Source organism: Aegilops tauschii, chromosome 3, assembly GCF_002575655.3.
Source record: "Aegilops tauschii subsp. strangulata cultivar AL8/78 chromosome 3, Aet v6.0, whole genome shotgun sequence".
Lineage (NCBI taxonomy): Eukaryota > Viridiplantae > Streptophyta > Magnoliopsida > Poales > Poaceae > Aegilops > Aegilops tauschii.
The window spans coordinates 564,796,118-564,821,551 of NC_053037.3; the positions used below are offsets into that span (position 1 = coordinate 564,796,118).

The window sequence follows — 25,434 nt, forward strand, 5'->3', positions numbered from 1 at the left end:
ATAACAAGCAATACAATAGTAAGAAAATTAGACAAGTATCTATCTAAAGTAAGAATTTTTTCTTTCAGAAAGAAGATAAGAACAAGAGGCTCACCACGGTGGTGCCGGCGACGAGATCGGCGCGGGCGATCGACGGCGGTGAAGACGGGAATGGGACGTGACGGGCCGCTAAACCTAGAAAAATCTCGAGGAAAATGGAGATTTGAGGTCGAGCTTCGAGAGGAGAAAGCTTAACTACTGTGGCTCGGGCATTTCATCGAACACCTCATGTGCATAGGAGGTGAGCTAGAGCACCACAAAGCCCTCCCCTCGCCGGCCAGAGAAAAACAGAGCACTGGAGTGCTCTGCTCGCGGGCGAGGGGTATATATAGGCACCTCATTGGTCCCGGTTCGTGGCATGAACCGGGACTAAAGGGCAGCCTGTGGTCCCGGTTCAAGCCACCAACCGGGACCAATGGTGGTGGGCCAGGAGCGAGGCCCATTGGTCCCGGTTCGTCCCACCAACCGGGACCAAAGGGGCCAGACGAACCGGGACCAATGCCCCCACGAGGCCCCGCAGGCCCCTGGCCTCACGAACCGGGACCAGTGCCCCCATTGGTCCCGGTTCTGGACTGAACCGAGACTAATGGGCTGACCCGGCCTGAACCAAAGCCCTCTTTCCGACTAGTGCTTGCGCTTGTTGTCGCTTGGTTGTTGGCGCCGACTGGTGTCGCCAGCCGGGGTCCGAGGAGCCTGAGGGGCCACTTTGCCAGATGCATCAACTTGGATTTCTGCCTTCATGGAGGAGTCAACCGTGGCATATTTATCTGCTATGATCAGCAGCTCGTCGAGGGTCGCCGGCTCGTCGCAGAGAAGTCGGTGCTTGAGGAGGGTGCCCTCTCGGCACCCAGCGGTGAAATACTCGATGGCCTGCACCTCGTGCACGCCTTCGCAAGAGTTGCGGAGCTCGGCCCAGCGCGTGAGGTAGTCGCTAGTCGACTCGTTGGGGCCTTGTACGCACAAGGAGAGCTAGCGAGGTTTGGGCGGCCAGTTGTACGTGCTGGTGAAGTTGCGGATGAAGGCTTCGGTGAAGTCGACCCAGCTGTTGATGCTGCGGGGCTTCAGGCTGTTCAGCCATGTCCGGGCCGTGCCCTGGAGCATGAGCGGAACGTACTTCACAGCTACGCGCTTGTTGCCGTTCGCGATGCTGACGGCTGTGGAGTAGTCGACCAGCCAGTCCTCCGGATTCACGGAGCCGGTGTACTTGGGCGTATCTCTTGGGAGCGTGAACCCTTTGGGGAAGGGCTCGTCTCGAATGCGGGGGCCAAAACAAGGCGGACCCAGCTCATCTTCTTCTTCTAGCGCCAGGGATCGGTGGAGACGGTCGATCCGGTGGCGGGCATCGTTCTCTCCGACTCCTTCTCGGCGGACAAGGCGGTCGCCGAGTGTCGGGTGTTCAACAGGCAGCGGGGAGACGCGCCTTTCCCTGCGAGGGGGAGGAGGCGGACAGTCATCCCGTCGTTCCATTGCTCTCGGGCGGCCGTCTTGGTCGCGCTCAATGGTGATGCGAGTCCGGCTGCGGCTGGCAGCCGGCTCCTTGTCTCTTCTTCCGCGGACGCCACCAGTCGGCGTCCGCGATGTCGCGCCTTGATCTCGGCGGGGAGGCAGATCGTCATTTTGCCGGTGAGGCGCCTCAGTGCGGCAGCCGGCCTCGTGCTTCTCAGCAGCCGCGTCGAGGAGTCGCTGGATGCGCTCCGCCATTTGGCGACGCTCTTCGCCCTTGAACTTGTCCAGCTCTTCTCTGGGCAGCTCGGATATTTTCTGCAGGCGTGGCATAGACGGGGCGATCTGCCCCGAACAGGTTGGCGATGGCCACGCCGCGCTGCCGGACCGTGCCAAGGCGGCTGGGCCCACCGGGAGCCGACGTGCCCCCCACAGCGCGGTCCATCTCGCGCTGGTAGGCCTCCGATAGGCATCTCATGCTGGCCAGCTTCTTGGCGCCCTCGACGAGCTGGATGCGGCGTGCTTCCAGCATCTCGGCGTCGGTGTCTTCTGGGATTGGCACCGTCAGGTCTTGAAGTGCCGCATCGAGCGGGTCATGAGCACCTCCGCCGGAGTGCTCGCTGTGGCCGATGACTAGCACCTCCATGACGGCGCTTTCGCCGCTCTCCGCACGAGGAAGCGGCTCGTCGTAGACCACCACGTTGGTGGGGAACGTATCAAGCGACGTAGTGTCTGAATCGACAAGCATCGGGTCGGTGGAGCCAACAGACTCCAAGTCTATGGCAGGCTCGTTGGTGACGTGGAGCTGATCGAGGAGGCTGACGAGGCGGCCTCAGGGCCATCATTTCCCGCATCGGACGTTGGCTCGTCGGAGAGGCGAACCTCGCCAACAAGTTCGGCGAGGCAGCTCGCCGCGCAGGCGACCTCCGCGCCGTGCAGCGCGTCGGCGCAGACTCCGTCTGGCGTGCCGGGCTGGCTGCGCTCGCCAGGGAGGAAAAGGGTTCCCGTCCAGAACAGGTCTCCGGACGACGGTGCACCTCGCCCCACGGTGGGCGCCAAATGTCGGGGGTTGGGTGCGACATATGCCAATGGATGGCTTATCATGGTGGGAGCGAGTAGAACGTCGCCGGTGCCTGGAAGCGGGATAAGGCGTAGACATGAACGCCGGCGCAGTTTACCCAGGTTCGGGACTCTCCTAGGAGATAACACCCCTAGTCCTGCTCTGCGGGGTCTCCGCATGATCACTAAGGCACAAGTGGTACAATGGTGCTCCTCGAGCTGTTTGCTAGAGGTGGAAGAGAGCAAGGCTAGCTCTCTCCTTTCTTTATGGGTCGGTCTAGTTCTAACCAGTTGGGAACCCTTTGCATGGGTGCCCTGGGGGGCTTATATAGGCCTACCCCCAGGGGTACAATGGTAATCCGGCCGGGTGTAGGACCCGGCCGTCAGTCTCTCTGGTTGCCGGCTTCTCCGCCGCCTGGTGGGCCCCGCCGACTGGTCTGGTACGGGGCCGACAGGCCGCCCCCGCCGCTCACGGGTCTTGTCGGCTGCTGATCACTGTTGCCGTGATGCTAATGACGCAGGCACGGTCAGGGGAGCGTGGCTACAGCTCCGCCGCCTGGCGGGCGATTACTGTAGCCACTCTGGGTCTCGTCTGATTAATGGCATGTGGGCTCCGAGGAAGGGGCGGGCCGACTGCTGGGGGCCGACCTCCCTTGGGTCCGACTGGTGGGGCTCTAGCCGTCTTCCGGGCTCTCGCTGATCGGTGGGGCCCGTCGTCCTTGGGCCGTACCAATAGGCCGTCGTGGGAGCAGGGCTCTGCCTGCTTGTGGTGATGTCAGGGGTGGTGTGGCAACAGTGACGCGCCGGGCGGAGATCTCCGCCGGTACGATGCACTGTGGCCACGCCCGTCCCTGGATCGGGGGGAGGGGTGGGGGGATGGATTACGCTGTAGCCACTCCCTGTCTTGTCTTTCTTGATGAGGGCGCAGGCTTTGCGGCGCCTCGGGCCGACTGCTAGGGGCCGGCTTCTCTGGAAGCCACCCACTAGGAGTCTGCTTGCCTTGATGCCGGCTTCTGGAACTCGGCCGTCTACGGGCGGCCGGCTATTCCTCCAGCCGGCCACCAGAAGGCGGCACTTCGTCTTGGTGTCTTGAGGGGCGCAGCCAGCCCCGATGTCTTGAAAGGTTCTGGGTCTCGGGTTGGCCTACCCGTGGCCCATTACTCCGACAATAGTAGAGCAGCAACATGTTGCCTCATGTGCCATCCCAATAAGTCAACAAGCAGCAGCCAAGGTTTATTCTAAGTCAAACTTCTTCACGTTTGAGTTTGTAAAAAATATATCACTATTTGGAACACTAGATTAGTTTTATACTTTTATTATAATCTTTAGAAAATATTCACAGTATGTATAGTTTATTTTGGAGATCTTGCCATATTTCTCTACAAATTTGATCAAATTTAAACAAGTTTCACCTAGAACGCCCTAGCAGAAGTGTAGAACATGCACCTACATATCAATGGATCGATCTGATTGATGGATTAAGCACTGGCCCGAACACAAAATTATAGCCAGCCACAACCGTACATGGAAATTAGAGCTTTTGCACCAGAATTAATTTTTCACCATCGAGAACTAGAGGGAAATTTGGATCTATTTTCTTATCCAAGGAAAACTGGACTGAAATTGTTTTGCAAGAACTGCGACATTGTTACATATATTTATTTGTTTGGCATGGAAATTTTCCAAAAAGTGTTTCTGGCATGGAAAATTAGAGCATATTTTATATTTTATTTATTAATGATTGAAAGGGAAATTGGATACATCTAAATAGTAAGGACTTTATAAAATTGATTTACGTAACATGTGCTAAATAACCTATAACACGGTTTTCCTAGGCTAACTAGTTGATATAAAAAAAGCATTGAGCATGAAGCTTCGACGGGCCTTGGAGGATGTTGTGATCGGGAGATCCCCGATGTTGGGACGATGGACGTGCTGGTGTTGTCATGAACATCGGCGATCAGTTGATAGATCTCGCTCCTGATCGGTCGCCTCGACCAAGATCACGTCATTCCCACACGACTTCCCATGGAAGGTACGACCGACGCGGGAGAAAACTGCGACCGACAATGCTAGAAGCTACGACCGGCCCGGAACTTGTTATGACCAGTGAGGCCGACGACTTTTGATCGGTACTAAGAGCGCAGACGGTGGTGCTACAAAGTGGCGACGACGATATACGTCAGCTGCAACCAACTATCGACGGTGTTGTAACGACAGATCCGAGAGGCTGGAACATTAATCTAGTATCTTCCTTCCTTCCACCTCCATGACGACAGAGGATAAGGGGAGGGTATCCCAACTACACCCAGGGTTTAAAAACCGACCGTACTCGCAGTCATACCAGAAAAAGGAAACCTACGACCTCGATGGTTGGTTAAAGAAACACATTGTAATTCGACCGACTGATCTCGCTCCTGATCGATCGCCTCAACCAAGATCACGTCATTCCCACACGACTGCCCAGGGAAGCTTCGACCGGTGTGGGAGAAAGCTACAACTATCAATGATAGAACCTGCGACCGACCCGGGAGCATGTTGTGACCAGCAAGGTCGGAAACTTCTGATTGGTGTTGAGATCGCATGCGGTGGTGGTACAAAGTGGCAACGACGAGATGCGTCAGGTACGACCGACCACCGACAGTGTTCTAACGACAAACCTAAGAGGCTGGCACATCAATCTAGTTTCCTCCTTCCTTCCACCTCCATGGTGGTAGAGAATAAGGGGAGGGTATCTCAGCTACACCCATGGTTTAAAAACCGACTATACTTGCAGTCAAACCAAAAAAAGTAAACCTACAATCTCGATGGTTGTTTGAAGAAAAACATTGTAATTCTGCCTAGACGTTAACTGATTGACTTTACACCAGTCAACCGAGTCCATGAACGTGGAGATAGGCAGCTGATGAGCCTTCGCTGAAGGGAGGGGCAAATGGGCCGGCCCAGCTGATGAGTTCTATTGATAGAGTCCCAACCAGATAGTTGAAGTATCGAACTTATTTTGAAATTATCGAAAAATAGAAATTGAACAATTTGTAAAATTCCGTTTAACATTTTATTAACGTACGGTGAACATTTTTAATAACGATGAATTTTTTTAATACACGGTGAACATATTTGAAAAAATTGATTATATGCATTGAAATTTTTTTTAATACGCATTGAACATTTAAAAAAAATATGTTGAACAATTCTCAAATACACATTGGAATTTGTTTGTGGTAATATACACAGAACAAATTCAAAAAACACTGGAACATTTGTATATTCGGTGAACAATTTCTAATACACGCAATGAACATTGTATAAGACAGGAAAAAGGAAATTAAAAAAGGAAAATAAAATAAATAGAAACCGAAACAAAAAAAAACAGAAAAGAAGTGAACCGCGTAGCGACCGTAGGCCGGCCCAAATTGGGGCGTCGGCAGATCAAGCTTCAGGAAGACCCACCCTATTAGACGCGTCAGGCGCCCGTTACAAGTGTTTTTACAAACAGGCGCCTGAAGCGCCCCCGTGTTGGGCCGGCCCATCTAACATTTGTTTTCATGTGTCTTAATTCGCAAAAAAGTGCCACGTTTGAGAATCAATCAAGCGACTTCGCTCCTAAGGGTACGCTGGTGTAACCACCAGGCCACCCCGTTCAGATCAAAATTTTAATTTTTCATCTCTTTAATGCGTTTTTCATCTTTTTCTCTCTTTTTCCTGGTTCGATGTTTTTTCTCAAATACGTCAACATTTCTTTAAATCGATGAATTTTTCCAGAAATTTGATTAACATTTTATAAATTGATTACCATTTTTTCAAAACCCATGATATTTTTTAATTTTGATGAACTTTTTATTAATTATGAGATCTTTAAAAAATCCATGAACTTTTTTTGAATTTTGATGAACTCTTTTTCAAATTCAACGAACCTTGTTTAAACTCGGTGCACTTTTTTCAAATGGATATTTTTTTTCGAAATTGATGAACTTTTTCAATTTTTGAACTTTTTTCAGAATTCATAGTCTTTTTGGGAATTTCGTTTCAAATAATTAATTCTGGGTTTATAATATTTTTTTGCGGTAACGGTTTATAATATATCTCTAGGAGAAGGGTCAACTAGGCCTCGTTTCTTAAAGTGGACTAGCTTGGCAGCTTGGTGGGGTGGTTCTGACATTGTTTACTCTTCATTTAGGTTAGCACCAAACTAGCGCTTATAGTGCCGAATAAGAGTTCCCAAAGCATCAGTGAAGCCACGGCTATTTGACGCATGTGGGCGTCAGATATGATCTGCCTCTTTCTAGTTCGCCCCCTCCTGATCACAAATTGCAAGCCCAATTGGTATTAGGTTGTTGGGCATGCAGCGGCTCAAGGTCAATGGTCCTATTCCTAGTTTCACATGATTTTTTTATTTTGCTAGAAGAACACTTTTTTTATAATTTACTAGTTTTCCCCTAAAAGGCCAACATACTTAAAAACCTGGACGAGGCCTTGGTTCCCTTTTTTCGGTCAGACCGCCGGTCCGGTTCTTAAAACCATGTTCAAATTTAAGCTCTTGTTTGATGTTGATCTTCCACTCTTGTGAGTATTGACGTCAAATACTTAATTTCATATGATCATTTCAAGGTGTGCATTTTGCATTTATGGTCGCCGAGTCATCCTAAAACTCACATAAAAAATAAGGTTAATATGATATTCACTGCAACCATACCAAAAAATAGTTTGGTATTTACCAACCAAACTGTATTTTTTTCATACCATATTACCAAAGAATGAAAACATTATTTACCAAAACAAAAAACTATTAAAAAATCATGTTGACTCACGGGCCCTATGTGTCGACGTATTTGTGATCTATATATGTAGTTAATTTTAGGTTTTTCTAGTTCCACCTATAATAGAGTTTGTAACGCTATGTATCAACCATGATTATGTGTTACTATAGTTGATCTACGTAACACATTTCACTAACACATATTTATATGTTACCATTCGAAAAACATGTAACACATTCGACCAACACATATTTATATGTTACTATTACAATATCACTGTAACACATTTTGAGGCAGTATATAGTATGTGTTACTGCCTGTCGTTCGACACAAAATGATGTGTTACATTAATTTTCATTGTCACACATTTTTTAATCTGTTTTGTTGTAGTGTTACCGGTAATAAAAGTAGTTTGACTTTAAGAAACAATTCTGTCACAAATAGGCTACTTGTCATAGCCTTAGTAAAAATCTAAACAACACAGTTACTCAAACTAATAGGTCTGAAATGCTTCATATCCTTAGCATTAGACACTTTAGGGATAGAAGTAATAATAGCAAAGTTCACACGAAATACATCAAGATTACCATTTTGAAAATATCTTACTAGCCACATAAAGTCATTTTATCCAGAGATCCCAGAATGTTTGGTAGAAAATAAATGAAAGTCCATCAGGGCCAGGGGCATCACCAGCATATGAACTCATAATCGCGGCTTTTATCTCTTCCTCAGAAAAGGATCTTTCCGGAGTAGCATTTCTTCTGCAGTAACTCACTCATTCAGATAAAAAATCAGTATCTAAGTGAATATCAGGTTTTGGTTCAAAAGAAAACATGTTTTTGCAAAAAGAAGAAGTAGCTACTTCCAACATATCAGAAGTATAAGTAACAGTGCCATCAGGTCCATTTAGCTTGGTCAAATGATTCTTACGATGTCTATAGTTAGCAAGGGCGTGGAAATAAGCATTATTGCGGCCTCACTCTATGATTTTTCTATCTCTAGATCTTTGCCACAAGGCAGTTTCCTCTTTCATCCAGATTTTACCCAGTTCAGCCTTAATAATATTCATCCTCTCATAGTCAGAGGCTGACAGAGGGTTAGTTTCAGACAGGACATCCATATCAAACTCCATAAGGAGGGATTTTAGTTGTATATCGACGTATACTATTCAAAGTATAGTGGCCTTGAAAACAATCGCCAATATATAGTTTCACAAATAAGTCACATACTAGTTGATATATATCAGTGATAATGATCGTGGACAATATAAATAAATAATGATTGCCTCTAAGACATACAATTCCAACAAATACAAGGAAGATATGTGTACATACAGACCACCAAATGATGCAGGACAAACTACTTAGACTTGTTTGCAAGGCATACATCCGTTGTTGATGACGTTTGGCCGTGATGCTCTCATCGTCCTGAGGCGCTGGAAACGAACTCTGTGCCATAGGTTCAGCCGGAGGCACAACTCATCGAGCATCCAGTCGGGCACAACATGGCAAATGCACCACTCGAGCCGGTGACCCAGGTTAGGCATGCAGAGCGGGCCATGCCCGATCCAGCACACCGCCGCTCTGGCATACTCATCCGAGGTCGGCATGATTAGCCGGGACAAGAAGCTTCGTCGCTTGCGGGATGCTGTCGCCCCCAACGTCATGTTGGTCTCCACGAACAACGGCACCTGCAGTTGCATGACACATGCCATGGTATTAATTTTGATCCACTCAACGATGATTGTGTTGCGTCTAAATCCATCCATCGCGGCGTACTTAGCAAGCTTTTATACTCCCTCAGTTCCTAAATATTTGTCTTTCTAGAGATTTCAACAAGTGACTACATACGGAGCAAAATGAGTGAATCTACACTCTAAAATATGTCTATATACATGCGTATGTGGTAGTCCATTTGAAATCTTTAAAAAGACAAATATTTAGGAACGGAGGGAGTAGATTCTAATAGCAGATAAATGTTTGTAGATTTTAATTCGAATTGCTATTTTACCTACATAAAGTGCTTGTATTTTGGATTAACTTGTAGGATTCAACAAGACTCTTACATAGGAATGGACACGTATTACACTTTTGAAACATTCAATAGTAATGATAGATTTGGGCTGATGGTTGTAAGGAATACGTAGAAACAAACATGAATTGCCCGTATGCATTTTCATTCTAATATTATAATAGGCCCCACGTACGTACCTGACATTGTACATCGATTCCTCTGGCCCTGTACTCAACGTGAAGGCTCCTGGACAACTGAGCAACGTACCTGAAATGTACTTTTATTGAACTCAGAAAATGTCCTGGTATATCACAGATATATCTATATCTATATAAAAAGATCCAAAGGGGCAGATTCAGTTAATCTCGGCCATCAAATCATGTCAATCCAACAACCTAGAATGCTTCAATGTCGAGCGCTCAACAATTTTAACCTGCAGTTAATTTCATACCAAATATATTGTTAATCACATAATAACACGCAAATAATATCCTACTTAATATCCACATGCACTTAATATACTTACAAATTAATGTGCATTGCACGTACACATTGACTAGTCAAATAAAAAAGACAGAAAAGTTGTACTAGGTGGTAGTATCTATGTACCGTTTGGACGCGGCATAGATGGAAAAGAGCGGGAACGACGGGATGGTCAGGGTGGTCCCGGAGCCGATGTTGACGATGGCACCCCTGCCCCGCTCCAACATCCCCGGCAGCACTGCTGCCGTCACCTCAGTCAGCGCCCACAGGTTCACCCGGATCATCCTCACCCAGGCCTCCACGTCCGCCTCGTGCAGATACACCGCGCAGGGCTTCGCTAGGCCGGCGTTGTTTACCAGCACCCCAACGTCGAGCCCCGCCACCGCATGCCGGAGCAGCCGCAGCGCCTCATCACCTGCCAAATATATACGATCAATAAATATAACTAGCATGCAGCTAGTGTCTTGTACGTCCATCGCCTTGTACAGGTGCATTCCGAGAGTCAGCGGAGCATTTAAATTGAACTTAAAATATTTCGGTACATTTGAACTTGCCGACTACAAAACCTACTAAGTAGATACATCCATTTTTGCGACGAGTAATTCGGAACGGAGGAAGTACTTGATATAATCGAGGATGTTGCCTGCCAGGGTGTTTAGCCTTCTGTTTTCCTAGTTACTAGTACTAGTGGTCAGTACTTTTTGTTCAATTTCACTTTTATTAAGATGGCTACAGTGGAAGAAACACTAGGACAGAGCAGGCTCTGGGAAATACTTGTAGTGTCCATTAGTTTTGGGATGCTTTAACAGTATACTTTCTTATACCCATAAGTTTGAACTTGAATTTATTCAAATTCAAATGAAATCTGTTCAAAATAATTGTCCAAGTTTCGGAAATTTCATTAGATTTGTCAGTCAGCAAAATTTTAGCCAAACGAAAAAAATTTCCCTAGCCTTAATTACCTTGAGGCGTGGCGATGAGGGCGAGGTCGACCACGACGATCTTGGTTTGCACGGCGTAGGTGCAAGAGATGTTGTCCGAGATGTCCTTGAGCTTGGCAGGGTCGCGGCCGACGAGGACGAGGTTGATGCCGCGTCGGGCGAGCTCGAGGGCGACGGAGCGGCCCATGCCGGACGTGGGGCCGGTTACCACGGCCCAGGCGCCGTAGCGGTGGCAGAGGTCAGTGGGGCGGCGCAGCAGCAAGAGCAAGTGGGAGAGGATGCGGAAGGCGACGGCAGCGACGTGCAGAGCGCCAAGGATGGCGAGCGAGACGAACCATGCCGCCTCCTGCTGCTGCCGGAAGAGGAGAGCCCCCATCTTCACTCTCTTTTTTCTCTTGCAGACCGATCCATATCTTCTGTAATCTGTATTAAACATCTCAGTGCACCAGTAGGTCGATCCGGACATAATGGAAACTACTGTACATCTCAGTGAACTGGCAGATCGATCTGTATCAGTTAATGGAAACTACAGTATAGTACAATCAATGGAGGAGGACACAAGGACTAATCAACACTGTTGCAACGTGAGCTGTGCAAGTGGAAGCATGGTGCTCAGTGTGGTGTGTGCGCGCGCGCGCCACACAAAAGGAGTCTCATCTTCGTTCTCCACCGTGTACCAGGCTGACTATGGCCATCACTTGAAGATGTTTACTGTGGGAGTAAATGCCTTCGACCTGGCCTCGCCCAACCCTACGTTAAGGTTTCTTTCCAGAGAGTCCTGGGGTCCGGCGAGTCGCTGGATCTCAATTAAGAAGTGGGACCTAAACCTATCTTTTTCTTCGGAACAATGGAGCGAGCAACTGATTTATTGAAAAATAATACATACTGATGTATGCGGTCCGATGAGTGTTGAGGCTCGCGGTGGGTATCGTTATTTTCTGACCTTCACAGATGATTTGAGCAGATATGGTTATATCTACTTAATGAAACATAAGTCTGAAACATTTGAAAAGTTTAAAGAATTTCAGAGTGAAGTGGAAAATTATCATAACAAGAAAATAAAGTTTCTACGATCTGATTGTGGAGGTGAATATTTGAGTTATGAATTTGGTCTTCATTTTAAACAATGTGGAATAGTTTTGCAACTCACGCCACCTGAAACACCACAGCGTAATGCTGTGTTCGAACATCGTAACCGTACTTTATTAGATATGGTGCGATCTATGATGTCTTTTACCGATTTACCACTATCGTTTTGGGGTTATGCTTTAGATACGGCTGCATTCATGTTAAATAGGGCACCATCTAAATCCGTAGAGACGACACCATATGAACTGTGGTTTGGCAAGAAACCGAAGCTGTCGTTTCTTAAAGTTTGGGGCTGCGATGCTTATGTGAAAAAGCTTTAACCTGATAAGCTCGAACCCAAATCGGAGAAATGCGTCTTCATAGGATACCCAAAGGAGACTATTGGGTACACCTTCTATCACAAATCCGAAGGCAAGATATTCGTTGCTAAAAATGGATCCTTTCTAGAGAAGGAGTTTCTCTCGAAAGAAGTGTGTGGGAGGAAAATAGAACTTGATGAGGTAATTGTATCTTCTCCCGAATTGAAAAGTGGTTCATCACAGAAATCAGTTCCAGTGATGCCTACACCAATTAGTGAGGAAGTTAATGATGATGATCATGAAACTACAGATCAAGTTACTACCGAACCTCGTAGGTCAACCAGAGTACGTTCCGCACCAGAGTGGTACGATAATCCTGTTCTAAAGGTCATGTTACTATACCATGACGAACCTACGAACTATGAGGAAGCAATGATGAGCCCAGATTCCGCGAAATGGCTTGAGGCTATGAAAACTGAGATGGGATCCATGTATGAGAACAAAGTATGGACTTTCGTTGACTAGCCCGATGATCGGCAAGCCATAGAGAATAAATGAATCTTCAAGAAGAAGGCTGACGCTGACGGTAATGTTACTGTCTACAAAGCTCGACTTGTTGCGAAAGGTTTTCGACAAGTTCAAGGAGTTGACTACGATGAGACCTTCTCACCCGTAGCGATGCTTAAGTCTGTCCGAATCATGTTAGCAATTGCTGCATTTTGTGATTATGAAATTTGGCAAATGGATGTCAAAACCGCATTCCTTAATGGATTTCTTAAAGAAGAGTTGTATATGATGCAACCAGAAGGTTTTTTCCATCCTAAAGGTGCTAACAAAGCGTGCAAGCCCCAGCGATCCATTTATAGACTGGTGCAAGCATCTCGGAGTTGGAATATATGCTTTGATAGTGTGATCAAAGCATATGGTTTTATACAGACTTTTGGAGAAGTCTGTATTTACAAGAAAGTGAGTGGGAGCTCTGTAGCATTTCTAATATTATATGTGGATGCCATATTGCTTATTGAAAATGATATAGAATTTCTGAATAGCATAAAAGGATATTTGAATAAGAATTTTTCAATGAAATACCTCGTTGAAGCTGCTTATATATTTGGCATCAAGATCTATAGAGATAGATCAAGACGCTTAATTGGACTTTCATAAAGCACATACCTTGATAAAGTTATCAGGAAGTTCAAAATGGATCAGTCAAAGAAAGGGTTCTTGTCTGTGTTACAAGGTGTGAAGTTGAGTCAGACTCAATGCCCGACCACTACAAAGGATAGAGATAAAATGAAAGCCATTCCCTATGCCTCAGCCATAGGTTCTATCATGTATGCAATGCTGTGTACCAGATCTGATGTGTGCCTTGCTATAAGTTTAGCAGGGAGGTACCAAAATAATCTAGGAGTGGATCACTTGAAAGCGGTCAAGAACATCCTGAAATACCTAAAAAGGACTGAGGATATGTTTCTCGTTTATGGAGGTGACAAAGAGCTTGTCGTAAATGGTTACGTCGATGCAAGCTTTGCCACTGATTCGGATGACTCTAAGTCACAAACCGGATACGTATTTATATTTAATGGTGGAGCTGTCAGTTGGTGCAGTTCCAAGCAGAGCGTCGTGGCGGGATCTATGTGTGAAGCGGAGTACATAGCTGCTTCGGAAGCAGCAAATGAAGGAGTCTGGATGAAGGAGTTCATATCCGATCTAAGTGTAATACCTAGTGCATTGGGTCCAATGAAAATCTTTTATGACAATACTGGAGAAATAGCCTTAGCGAAGAAATCAAGATTTCACAAGAGAACCTAACACATCAAGAGACGCTTCAATTCCATCCGCGATCAAGTCAAGGAGGGAGACATAGAAATTTGCAAAATACATACGGATCTGAATGTTGCAGACTCGTTGACTAAGCCTCTTCCACGAGCAAAACATAATCAGCATCAAGACTCCATGGGTGTTAGACTCATTACAATGCAATCTAGATTATTGACTCTAGTGCAAGTGGGAGACTGAAGGAAATATGCCCTAGGGGCAATAATAAAGTTGTTATTTATATTTTCTTATATCATGATAAAAGTTTATTATTCATGTTAGAATTGTATTAACCGGTACTTAGTACATGTGTGAATACATAGACAAAACAGAGTGTCCCTAGTATGCCTCTACTTGGCTAGCTCGTTAATCAAAGATGGTTAAGTTTCCTGACCATAGACATGTGTTGTCATTTGATGAACGGGATCACATCATTAGAGAATGATGTGATGGACAAGACCGGAGAGCTTAGCATAATGATTGTTTAGTTTTATTGCTATTGCTTTCTTCATGACTTATACATGTTCCTCTAACTATGAGATTATGCAACTCCCGAACACCGGAGGAACACCTTGTGTGCTATCAAACGTCACAACGTAACCGGGTGATTATAAAGATGCTCTATAGGTGTCTCCGAAGCTGTTTGTTGGGTTGGCATAGATCAAGTAGGATTTGTCACTCCGTGTATCGGAGAGGTATCTCTGGGCCCTCTCAGTAATGCACATCACTATAAGCCTTGCAAGCAATGTGACTAATGAGTTAGTTACGGGATGATGCATTACGGAACGAGTAAAGAGACTTGCCGATAACGAGATTGAACTAGGTATGATGATACCGACGATCGAATCTCGGGCACGTAACATACCGATGACAAAGCGAATAACGTATGTTGTTATGCGGTTTGACCGATAAAGATCTTCGTAGAATATGTAGAAGGTCAATATGAGCATCCATGTTCCGCTATTGGTTATTGACCGGAGATGTGTCTCGGTCATGTCTACATAGTTCTTGAACCCGTAGGGTCCGCACGCTTAACGTTCGATGACAATTTGTATTATGAGTTGTGTGTTTTGGTGACCGAAGTTTGTTCGGAGTCCTGGATGAGATCACGGACATGACGAGGAGTTTCGAAATGGTCGAGAGGTAAAGATTCATATATTGGAAGGTTATATTCGAGCATCGAAATGGTTCCGAGTGATTCGGATATTTTAGCGGAGTACCGAGGGGTTACCGGAACCCCCCGGAGAAGTATTGGGCCAACATGGACCTAAGGGAGAGAGAGGGAAGCCCGCGGGGGGGGGGGGGGGGTGGCGGCCCCCCTCCTAGGGAGTTCGAATAGGACAAGGAGGAGGGGGCGCGGCCCCCCTTCCCTTTCCCTCTTCCTCTCCTTCCTTTTCCCTCCGGTGGAAGAAAGGAAAAGGGGGGGGGTCGAATCCTACTTTGACTAGGAGTCCAAGTAGGACTCCCCCCCATGGCGCGCCCCTCCTGGCCGCCGGCCTTTCTCCTCCCCTCCTTTATATACGTGGGCAGGGGGCACCCCAAAGGCACACCAATTGTTCTCTTAGCCGTGTGCGGTGCCCCCCTCCACAGTTTACTCCTCCGGTCATAGCGTCATAGTGCTTAGGCGAAGCCCTGCGCAGATCACATCACCAACACCGTCACCACGCCATCGTGCTGACGGAACTCTCCCTCGACCCTCTACAGGATCAAGAGTTCGAGGGACGTCATCGAGCTGAACGTGTGCTAAACACGGAGGTGCCGTACGTTCGGTACTTGGATCGGTTGGATCGTGAAGACGTTCGACTACATCAACCGCGTTAACATAACGCTTCCGCTTTCGGTCTACGAGGGTACGTGGACACACTCTCCCCCTCTCGTTGCTATGCATCTCCAAGAGATATCTTGCGTGATTGTAGGAATTTTTTTGAAATTGCATGCTACGTTCCCCAACAGCCCCTCCCCCGCTCCCTCCGCCTGGTCCGGCCGAAACCCGAGCCGGGGCTGCGCCCCGTGAAGCGGGAGCTGCGCCCCGTGAAGCCGGAGCACACGGACATGGTGGCCCCCAACAACTAGGCCGCCCTCAAGTGGGTGAGGGAGGACTACGTCCGCGAGCAGGTGCTCTGCCAGCGCCGGGCATACACGGAGCTCCAGGCCCGGCGCCGTGGACGCGAGGAGGGTGATGCCATCGTCCTCGATAGCGACGAGGAGGGCGAGGCCGGGCCGTCCAACCCCCCACCGTGTGTCGGCGACCCTGGACAGGGGTGTAGTAGGGAGGGCGGCGGCTCCGGTGGGGCGCGCGACGACGACGACGGCGGCGGCGGGGACTACACCCGTTTCTACAGGCTCCTCAGCATGTAGATGGCGGGCGGCGGCCGCGGCATAGCAGGGCTAGGCGTAGTTCTAGGCGTAGTTAGCATGTTTATCTGTTTTTATACAAATTTCTATGAAATATCGCCGAGTTTGTGCCAGATCGCCGAGTTTGTACAAATTTCTATGAAATATCGCCGAGTTCGCGCGATTTTGGCGGCGACCTGGGGGCGTCGACTAGGAACGCAATCTCCCCCACGCGCCAAGCAAACACCAGTTCGGCCCCAGGCGGCTCTTTTTGGCGTCCTGAGGTGCCGAACGGCTGGAGATGCTCTAAGGCCAGGTGGAATATCTGTCTCTAACAGTGAATACATTCTTGCGTCCATGGTTTGCTATCTCAAATACATCACTACCATGTTTGCTGCAATTACCCATGTTGCAATTACGGCCCATATTTTTGCTTCAGTTATCCATGTTGCAACTTGGTAACTTCGGAGCACCAAAAAAGTCAACGATACACCTGACAAAGATAAGTTTTGTAATCCAATAGCAATGTGTGAATAGTAGGGTAACTCACACATTAGGCAGTGATAACTTATAAGCTCGAAAAAACATCGTAAAAACATCCTGAATGATATTTTAAACTAGTAACTACTCCACTTGTCATAAAATATATTAGGCATGTTTAAGCATGGTGTTGATGCACGAATTTGACCACTAATGTGTAGTAAATGATATGTATCGAGAATTATAAATGGTATTGTTGCATTCGTCTTGCAAAATTATTCCACATCCTATGTATTTATACTAATTTTGTGCACATACTAAAAATGCAAGTCATAGACTCGTAGTTAAAGTTGTAAGTCTTTAACAGCGAAAATCAATGGTGCCTTATATTTTGGGATGGATGGAAGTATTTATGAATGTTCGAAGCCGGTAGCGTGTGACTCACACAATACTAGGTGATAATTTATGAGCTCCAAAAATGTCGCAAAAACATTTGAAATGACATATGATTTTGAACCTAGAATTATAGATGATTAGCCCAGTAAATCACATAGTCTACCATGTGAATTTTCAAACCAAAAAAATTATATCAGAAATATCTAATTTTAAAGATCCCGTCCCGATGAGTCTAGTGGTAAAAACATATCTTAAATCAGATTGGTCATTCAAGAGATAAGATATTTCAATGTTTCAAATAGGAAAGAATCTTGCACTTTTTGTCCTCTACTGCATGCATGCAATGTGATGCTCTTATTTTTCCTATCTCACCCTAGATACACATGAAGATGGCATTTGTGAAGAGTCCCCACCATAAAGTCTCTTGGACAAAGGAGATCGTTGGAGCACATTAATGTCACTGCACGAACCTGGCGTGCCAAAGAAAGCATGCCAAATCCATAAGTCCATCGATGCCACTACTTCCAGTATGATGGTGGTTTCTTTGATGTGGCCTGTGTATTGCCCACGCCAACCTTTTGGGAAGTTCTTCCATTGCCGGTGCATGCGAACAACTAAACCTGGCATACCTAGGAATCCTCTTGATGCTCCAATTGCCAACAGTTTTTCTGTGAGCTCCATAGTTGGCTCTCTTAGGCACTCTGGTCCGAATACCTTCACCATAGTGCGCGCAAATTGCACCATGGTGTTCAGGATTGCGGTCTCTCTCATCCGGATTTCAGCATCGATTGCATCTGCTGATTTACCATAAGTATGCATCGTGAGAGCAGTCATGCATCTGCGGAGGAGAGAAGGAAAGTTTTCCGCAATAATCCTTCCTCAGCTTGAAGTTGGCATCAGCCTTCTCCACGGCTTCCACTACCCGCAAGAACAAATTTTTGCTCATTCGGTAGCGATGAAGAAAGAAACTTTCAGGGAATGTTGCACTACTAGGAAAATGGCTATAGCTGATATGGACATTAATGACGCACCATGTATGTGGTGCGCCACTGCTATACAGCAGTGGCGCACCAGATACAGGTGCGCCATTAGTTTCCTCATTACTAATGGCGCACCAGACACACAGTGCACCATTACTAGCAAATTTTATTTTTTTATTTTTCCAAAACTATTAATGGCGCACGAGGGCACAGTGCGCCATTACTAGTTTAGTAATGGCGCACCACAACCACGGTCGCCACTACTAACAATTATATTTATATATATATATATATATATATATATATATATATATATATTGCAAAACTAGTTATGGCGCACCCCTAACTGGTGCGCCATTAGTAACCAGGGTTACTAATGGCGCATTTTTAGGTGGTGCGCCATTAGTAACCTGAGACCAGCTAGATATTTTGGACAGCCACCTACCACACTCACTTTCCCCACTTCATTCTCTCCACCTCCTCCTCCAAGCTTGTCTCGGCTGCCTCCTCCTCCTCTCCTCATTTTCACCATAGATTCACCCAAATTAAGTGGTTAAATTATCTTTTTTTGATAGGTAAGTAAGGGGAAAGCTTTCTTTATGTTGTAGATCTACTTTTTTCTCCCTCCAACAACGTGCACATGCACTTTTTATGGCCTAGCTAGATCTACGTATGTTTGTGGTGTTGCATATGTTTGTGGTGTTGCATATATGTTTGTGTTTGCAGGTACCGGTATTTGAAATGCGATAGTTGCCAATATTTTGCCGGAATGTTGATTCATTTCCGTTTCGGCGAGAATTTGGCACTATGCATTCTTTTTTGTCCTATTTTAGGCAAAGTCATGCCAAATTTTTTCTTGGTTCTAAAATATCATTTCGCTCTACCCCGAAATTTTTGCTGTACCATGGTCTGCACGATGACCGAAGGCATCGTGAATAGGTTTTTGAGCTCCGCGAAGGCCGAGATGCTTCAAAAGAACGAGACGGAGATAAGATGTCCATGTCGAAGATGCAAGCTGAAGAGCCTTATTGCGGACCCGGATTCCGGGCAGGTGCGGGACCACCTGCTCTTGCGTGGTTTCATGGATGGCTATCGGTGGCAAGGTGATGAAGATGACTATGAAGTCGTCCATGGGGGCCTGGCAAGAAATGAGGAAGGGCAGCAAGACAACCACCGCGGCGAGGGCGGGCGAGAAGACGAAGAATCTCCAGGACATGATCACGACGGTGATGTAGTACACAGTCATCATGTAGAAGATGCCGGACATGATGATGAGGAAGATCAAGACGAAGGGTATAATCATGAAGATGAAGATGCCGGAGGGGACGACGATGGACCATCGATGGGCTGGGTGCAGGACCCTCATATTCAAGAGCTGCTTCTCAAGCAGACGGATAATGCAAGAGCTGCCGCCCGAGAGAAAGCCAAGCTGGATCAACTGGAGATATATGCGGTTACTCCATTGTATGAAGGATGCAGGCCCGAGGATACCTTCCTGAAAGTAACGCTCATGGCTCTGGAGATGAAGGTAAAACACAAAATGACCGACGCATGCTTTGACGAGAACATGTCATTCTGGCACGAACATCTTCCCAAGGGGAACAAGTGCCCGACCAGTTTCGAGGAGGCGAAGAAAATCGTGTGTCCTCTGGATTGACCGCACGAGAAATACCATGTGTGCATGAACAATTGCATCATTTATCGGGACGAGCACGCGGAGTCTACCATATGTCCGGTGCGCGGCGTCACTCGATACAAGAAGAGGAAGAAAGCTCCTCGAAAAGTGGTGTGGTACTTTCCGATCACTCCTCATCTGCAGCGGTATTTCGCGGACCCTAAGCTAGCAAAGCTCCTGCGTTGGCACGCGGATAGGGAGGAGAAGAAGCAAGAAGATGACAGAAATGATCCAAAGATAAATAAAAAAGACAAGATGCTGAGTCACCCTAAGGATGCGAGCCAGTGGCAAGCGTTGAACTTCGAACACCCAGAATTTGGGGACGATCCAAGGAACATCGTGCTGGGCGCGAGCACCAATGGAGTCAATCCGTTTGGCAGCCAGAGAAGCACACATAGCACCTGGCATGTGTTTGTGTGGATGTACAACCTTCCCTCTGGTTGTGCATGAAGAGGAAGTACATTCACATGAGTATGCTAATTGAAGGGCCGAAACAACCAGGGAACGACATCAATCTGTATCTGGGGCTGCTGAAAGAGGAGCCAGACACGCTGTGGAAAACGCCAGCCAATACGTGGGACGCCGCAGAGAAAGAATATTTACCTATGAGAGCCGCACTGCTCACGACGGTGCACGACTATCTCGGTTACGGATATCTCGCGGGGCAGGTGGTCCATGGATTTTCTGGATGCGTCAGATGCATGGATGACACAACGTATCGCCAGCTAGATAGAGATCCCGGGTCTTCGAAAACCGTGTTCATGGGACATCGAAGGTGGCTTCGCGATGATGACCCATGGAGAAAACGCAAGGATCTGTTCGATGGTGAAACCGAACCCCGAAGACGCCCGCGTACGAGGAGCGACGAGGAAATAGACGAGCTGTGGAAAAATTGGAAAGATTGCCCACTGCCGGGAAAGAAGCAAAAGGCGCCAGAGCCGGGAAAGAAGCGAAAGGTGCCAGAGCCACTGCTGAAGGTATGGAAAACGAGGTCTGTTTTCTAGGACTTGCCGTACTGGAAGATCCACCGTGTGCCTCACAGCCTTGATGTGATGCATATCACGAAGAACGTGTGCGAGAGTCTGCTTGGTACCCTGCTCAACATGCCAGAGAGGACCAAAGATGGGCCGAAAGCAAGGGCAGACTTGAAATCAATGGGCATCAGGGAGGAGCTTCACGCTAATGATGATGATGAGGCGAAGCAGGACACGGAAAGTCGCCGCAAAGGCAAAAAGGCCAAGAAGACCGGAAATGACTACCCTCCCGCGTGCTTCACTCTAAGTCAGGAGGAGATCGAGCAGTTTTTCACCTGCCTGACAGGAGTAAAATTTCCTTACGGTTATGCAGGGAAGATAAGAAGATACCTAGACTCAGCGAAGCAGAAGTTCAGTGGGATGAAGTCTCACGACTGTCACGTGCTGATGACGCACATACTTCCAGTTGCAGTCCGTGGGATCATGGACGCGCACTCCGTGAAACGCTATTTGGCCTATGCAACTTTTTGGACGTCGTCTCACGGAAGTCGGTTGGCGTGAGGCAACTCAGAAGGCTACAGGAAGAGATCGTGGTGATACTATGCGAGCTTGGGATGTACTTCCCGCCCGCATTCTTCGATGTTATGGTGCATCTGCTGGTCCATATCATAGAGGATATCATCCAACTCGGGCCGACGTTCGTGCACAGCATGATGCCGTTCGAAAGGATGAATGGTGTCATCAAAGGATACGTTCGCAACATGTCACGTCTAGAGGGAAGCATAGCCAGGGGCTTTCTGACCGAAGAGTGCATCTCCTACTGCACGAATTATCTAGGCATCGAGAACCCCGTTGGTCTGCCCGTCAACAGGCACCTCGGCAGGCTCGCTGGATGGGGTCACCGCGATGGTCGCCGCAAAATGCATGTCGACTTCGAGGGTCGACTCGCCGACTTTGAAAGAGCAAACCTAGTCGCGCTACAACACATAGACGTGGTCGATCCTTGGGTGGTAGAGCACAAAACTGTTATTGAGAAGACGTACAATGACCGAGGCCAACAGAGGACGGACGGAGATATAATCAAAGAGCACAACTCATGTTTCACGCGTTGGTTCAAGGAGAAGCTTCTGTCGTACCCTTTACATGAGGATTCTTCCGCGGAAGAAAAACTCATATTCGCCTTGTCACAGGGCGCCGAGCACAACCTGATGACCTATGAGGTGTACGATATCAACGGCTACACATTCTACACCGAGGACAAGGACATGAAGAGCGATGGTTATCAGAACTCCGGGGTAACGATGGAATCCTACACCGGTAACGACAAGGACAGATACTACGGAAGGATCGAGGAGATCTGGGAGTTGAGCTACGCTGGAGAGAAGGTCCCGATGTTCCGTGTCAGATGGGCCAAGAGCGTCCTAAAAGAAGACTGGTATTTCACCACCATGGTTATACCCGAAGCCAGATCCAAGACCGCGGGCGCAAACGTCACCGCGAAAAATGAGCCATGGGTACTGGCTTTCCCAAGTGGACCAATGCTTCTTCATTACCGACCCGTCAAAGCCCAGTCGTGTTGTCGTGAGGAGAGGCAAAAGGAAGATCATCGGAATGGATGGAGTCGCCAATGAGCAAGACTTCGACAAGTACGGCGACCCGAAGATGGAACATGACGACGACGATGAAGTGCCATACACCACAAGAAGAAGCAGGACCACCCTACCTAAAGGACGTCCGTTCCACAGAAGAACTCCATTTGCGAAAAAGAAGGGCAAGAAGATTGTGAAAAGATAGCTAGCTAAGATCGATTGTATTTAAATCGTAGTCTTCATTTCTCGATTGTATTTCGACATTTTGAAATGATATTTCTTCTGTTCTAGTCCTCATGAATATTTATTTATGTTTATTATGGTATTGAATTTCTAACTCACAAAAAGTATTGAATTTGTTAATATTTTTTGAACTCATGAATATTTTTCAATTTCATGGGCACTTTTTGAATTCATGAATATTTTGACAAATTTGATGATATTTTTTCATATTCATAAATGTTTTACCAATTCACAAATGAATGCAACTAAATATCCAAAAAAATATTGATGATATTTTTCAATAACAAATTTGATGATATTTTTTCATATTCATAAATATTTTGAAATAACAAATTTGATGATATTTGTTCACATTCATAAATGTTTTCAAATTTGATTGTCATTTTCTAAAAAATTAATAGATGCAACTAAAAATAATAATAATAAGTTACTAATGGCGCACCAGGAGGAGGTGCGCCATTGCTATCAGTGTACTTATGGCGCACCCCTAGGAGGTGCGCCATTGGTAATGTTTTCAATTTTTTATGATATTTTTTCAAATATTTTCAAATAAGAAATTTGATGATATTTTCAAATAACAAATTTGATGATATTTTTTCATATTCATAAATATTTTCAAATAAGGAATTTGATGATATTTTTTCACATTCATAAATCTTTTCAAATTTGATTTGTCATTTTCTAAAAATATATTAGATGAAACTCAAAAAAAGTTACTTATGGCGCACCCCTCAGTGGTGCGCCATTGCTATGGATGTACTTATGGCGCACCCCTCGGTGGTGCGCCATTGCTATTCTTCCCGCCTCTATCCCTTTTCCCCTCGCCCCCCGCGCCAGATCCCCCTCCATCTCGATCCCCCTCGCCAGATCCCCCTCGCCGCCGATGACCCCCCGCACCCTCCCCTGCTCCACCGCCGCCGACGACCCCCCGCACCCTCCCCCGCTCCAACCTAGGTTAGGCTAGGTCACGTTGCGCCCCAACCCCATTCGCCGCTGCCGCCCCACCCCACCCCACCAGCAGCTGCACCTCGTTCCGCCGCCGTGACGAGGAAGCCAGAGCCCGGAGGTGGAGACTTCGGCGGGGCTACTCGCAGTCCATCGACGGCTGACAACGAACGCCGACGCGACGCGACGAGGCCAACCCACGACCACGACCACGACCGGCGTCCTCCTCCTTCTACGGTCTGCATCTCCGATGCGACGCCAACCACCGCCTCGTCAACGAATGTAAATGCTCCCTCCCTCCCTCCCTCCTCTACTCCTCTCCTCTATATAGTGTAATATTTTTTATCAATAAAAAAATAATAATAAGTTACTAATGGCGCACCAAGAGAGGGTGCGCCATTGTTATCAATAAAAAAAATTACTTATGGTGCACCCCTCGGTGGTGCGCCATTGCTATGGATGTACTTATGGCGCACCCCTGGGAGGTGCGCCATTGCTATCCCTTTCCCACCTCTATCCCTTTCCCCCTCGCCCCCCGCGCCAGATCAAATCCCTAGCCCCCTCACCCCCCGCGCCAGATCCCTTTCCCCCTCGCCGCCGACGACCCCTTTCCAGCGTGCCCCGCCCCCCCTCCAGCGCTCCTCCACCCATCACCACCGTAGCTCTTCCACCCCTCACCACCGCAAGCCGCCGCCACCCCCGAGCATCCACCGCCGCCGCCGCTCCCAAGCATCCACCACGACCGCCGCTGCCCCCAACCAACCATCCACCGCCGCCGCCCCTCCCCCTCCTCCCAACCATCCACCATCCTCCACTGGACCGCAAGCCACAACCCTTCTTCGCTCGGCTCGAACTCGAGCAGGGCCAGCGCTAGGGTTCCAGTGCCGCCGCCGGCCCCGCCTCGCTGTCTCGGTCCTCGCCGCCGCCTTTACCCACTCCCACCGCAGCCCAGCTTCCTCCACGGCCCGTCTGCCCCTCTGCCCTCTGCCGCTGCCGGTACAACGGGAAGGCGCCGCCGCACCCCTCTGCACCGGCTGCCCACGGCGCCTCCGTCCCGAAGCTGCAGATCATCCAGTCCTCCACTCCTCCACGGTGAGCCATCCTCTCTCTTCCAACTCCCTGTTCTTCTTTTTTAAGCTATAAATTGTTTTAGGACCTTTCGGGGATCTGGCATGTTCCCCTTCTTGACGCGTTGTGGCCATGCTTGATGCAGGAGCTCAAGAACCTGCGGCCGCAGCTCTACTCCGCCTTCGAGTACTGCGAGAAGTCCTACCTCAACACCCACCAGAAGCAGATGTGAGTAGCCACCTCTGCTGTTCCTCCTCTCCTCCATTAGAAGTAGTCGCAGAGTTATTGAGTGGACGGACATGCTTAGATGGGCCTGGAAGACAGGAAGAACATTTAACTTGAAATGGTCATGAATTGGAACTAAGTGTGTGTAGAACAGCGACAACTTACACTAGTTTTGTAGCCTCCAGCAAGTTTACGAGCAAACAGAATTTTCCTTCTCTTTTAGAAATATGCAGGCAGCTCCCTGATCAGTGTTGTTGTTGGTTGCTGTAAAAAACTAGTTACCAGTGCACAAATGAGTTTGAGACATGCCAAGCTAAGCTACTCACCATTTGAACTTTTTGCGCCATCATGAGTTATATGGATGTTAGACGTTTGTTACTTTCTAGTTCTAGCTACCGTAATTGGTTATGACCATCATGACTGACATCACCTTGACAAAATTCTGCTCCACATTGTCAATTGGTTGCCATCTGTTACTGTACCAGCCAACTAGTGCTAATTATTTACTACTTTTCCCATATCAGTTTTCAGTGAAAAAACAAGACAAAAAAGTGGAGCAGGAATTTGGCACTAACTGTTTTCCA

At 47.4% G+C, this 25,434-nt stretch overlaps 1 protein-coding gene and 1 pseudogene across 1 annotated transcript; one reads left to right on the plus strand and one right to left on the minus strand.

The window, feature by feature from the left end:
• Positions 1–8,567: 8,567 nt before the first annotated feature.
• Positions 8,568–11,159, minus strand: LOC109782273 (very-long-chain 3-oxoacyl-CoA reductase 1). The gene is made up of 4 exons (XM_020340875.4): positions 10,757–11,159; positions 9,921–10,209; positions 9,509–9,578; positions 8,568–8,988 (listed from the first exon to the last, which is right to left on the minus strand). Exons 1-4 carry the CDS (start codon positions 11,109–11,111, stop codon positions 8,662–8,664), a joined length of 1,041 nt encoding a protein of 346 aa, XP_020196464.1. The 5' UTR covers positions 11,112–11,159; the 3' UTR covers positions 8,568–8,661.
• Positions 11,160–24,764: 13,605 nt separating this feature from the next.
• LOC141020674 (putative disease resistance protein At3g14460) overlaps positions 24,765–25,434 on the plus strand; it is a 105,279-nt pseudogene continuing 104,609 nt past the window's right edge.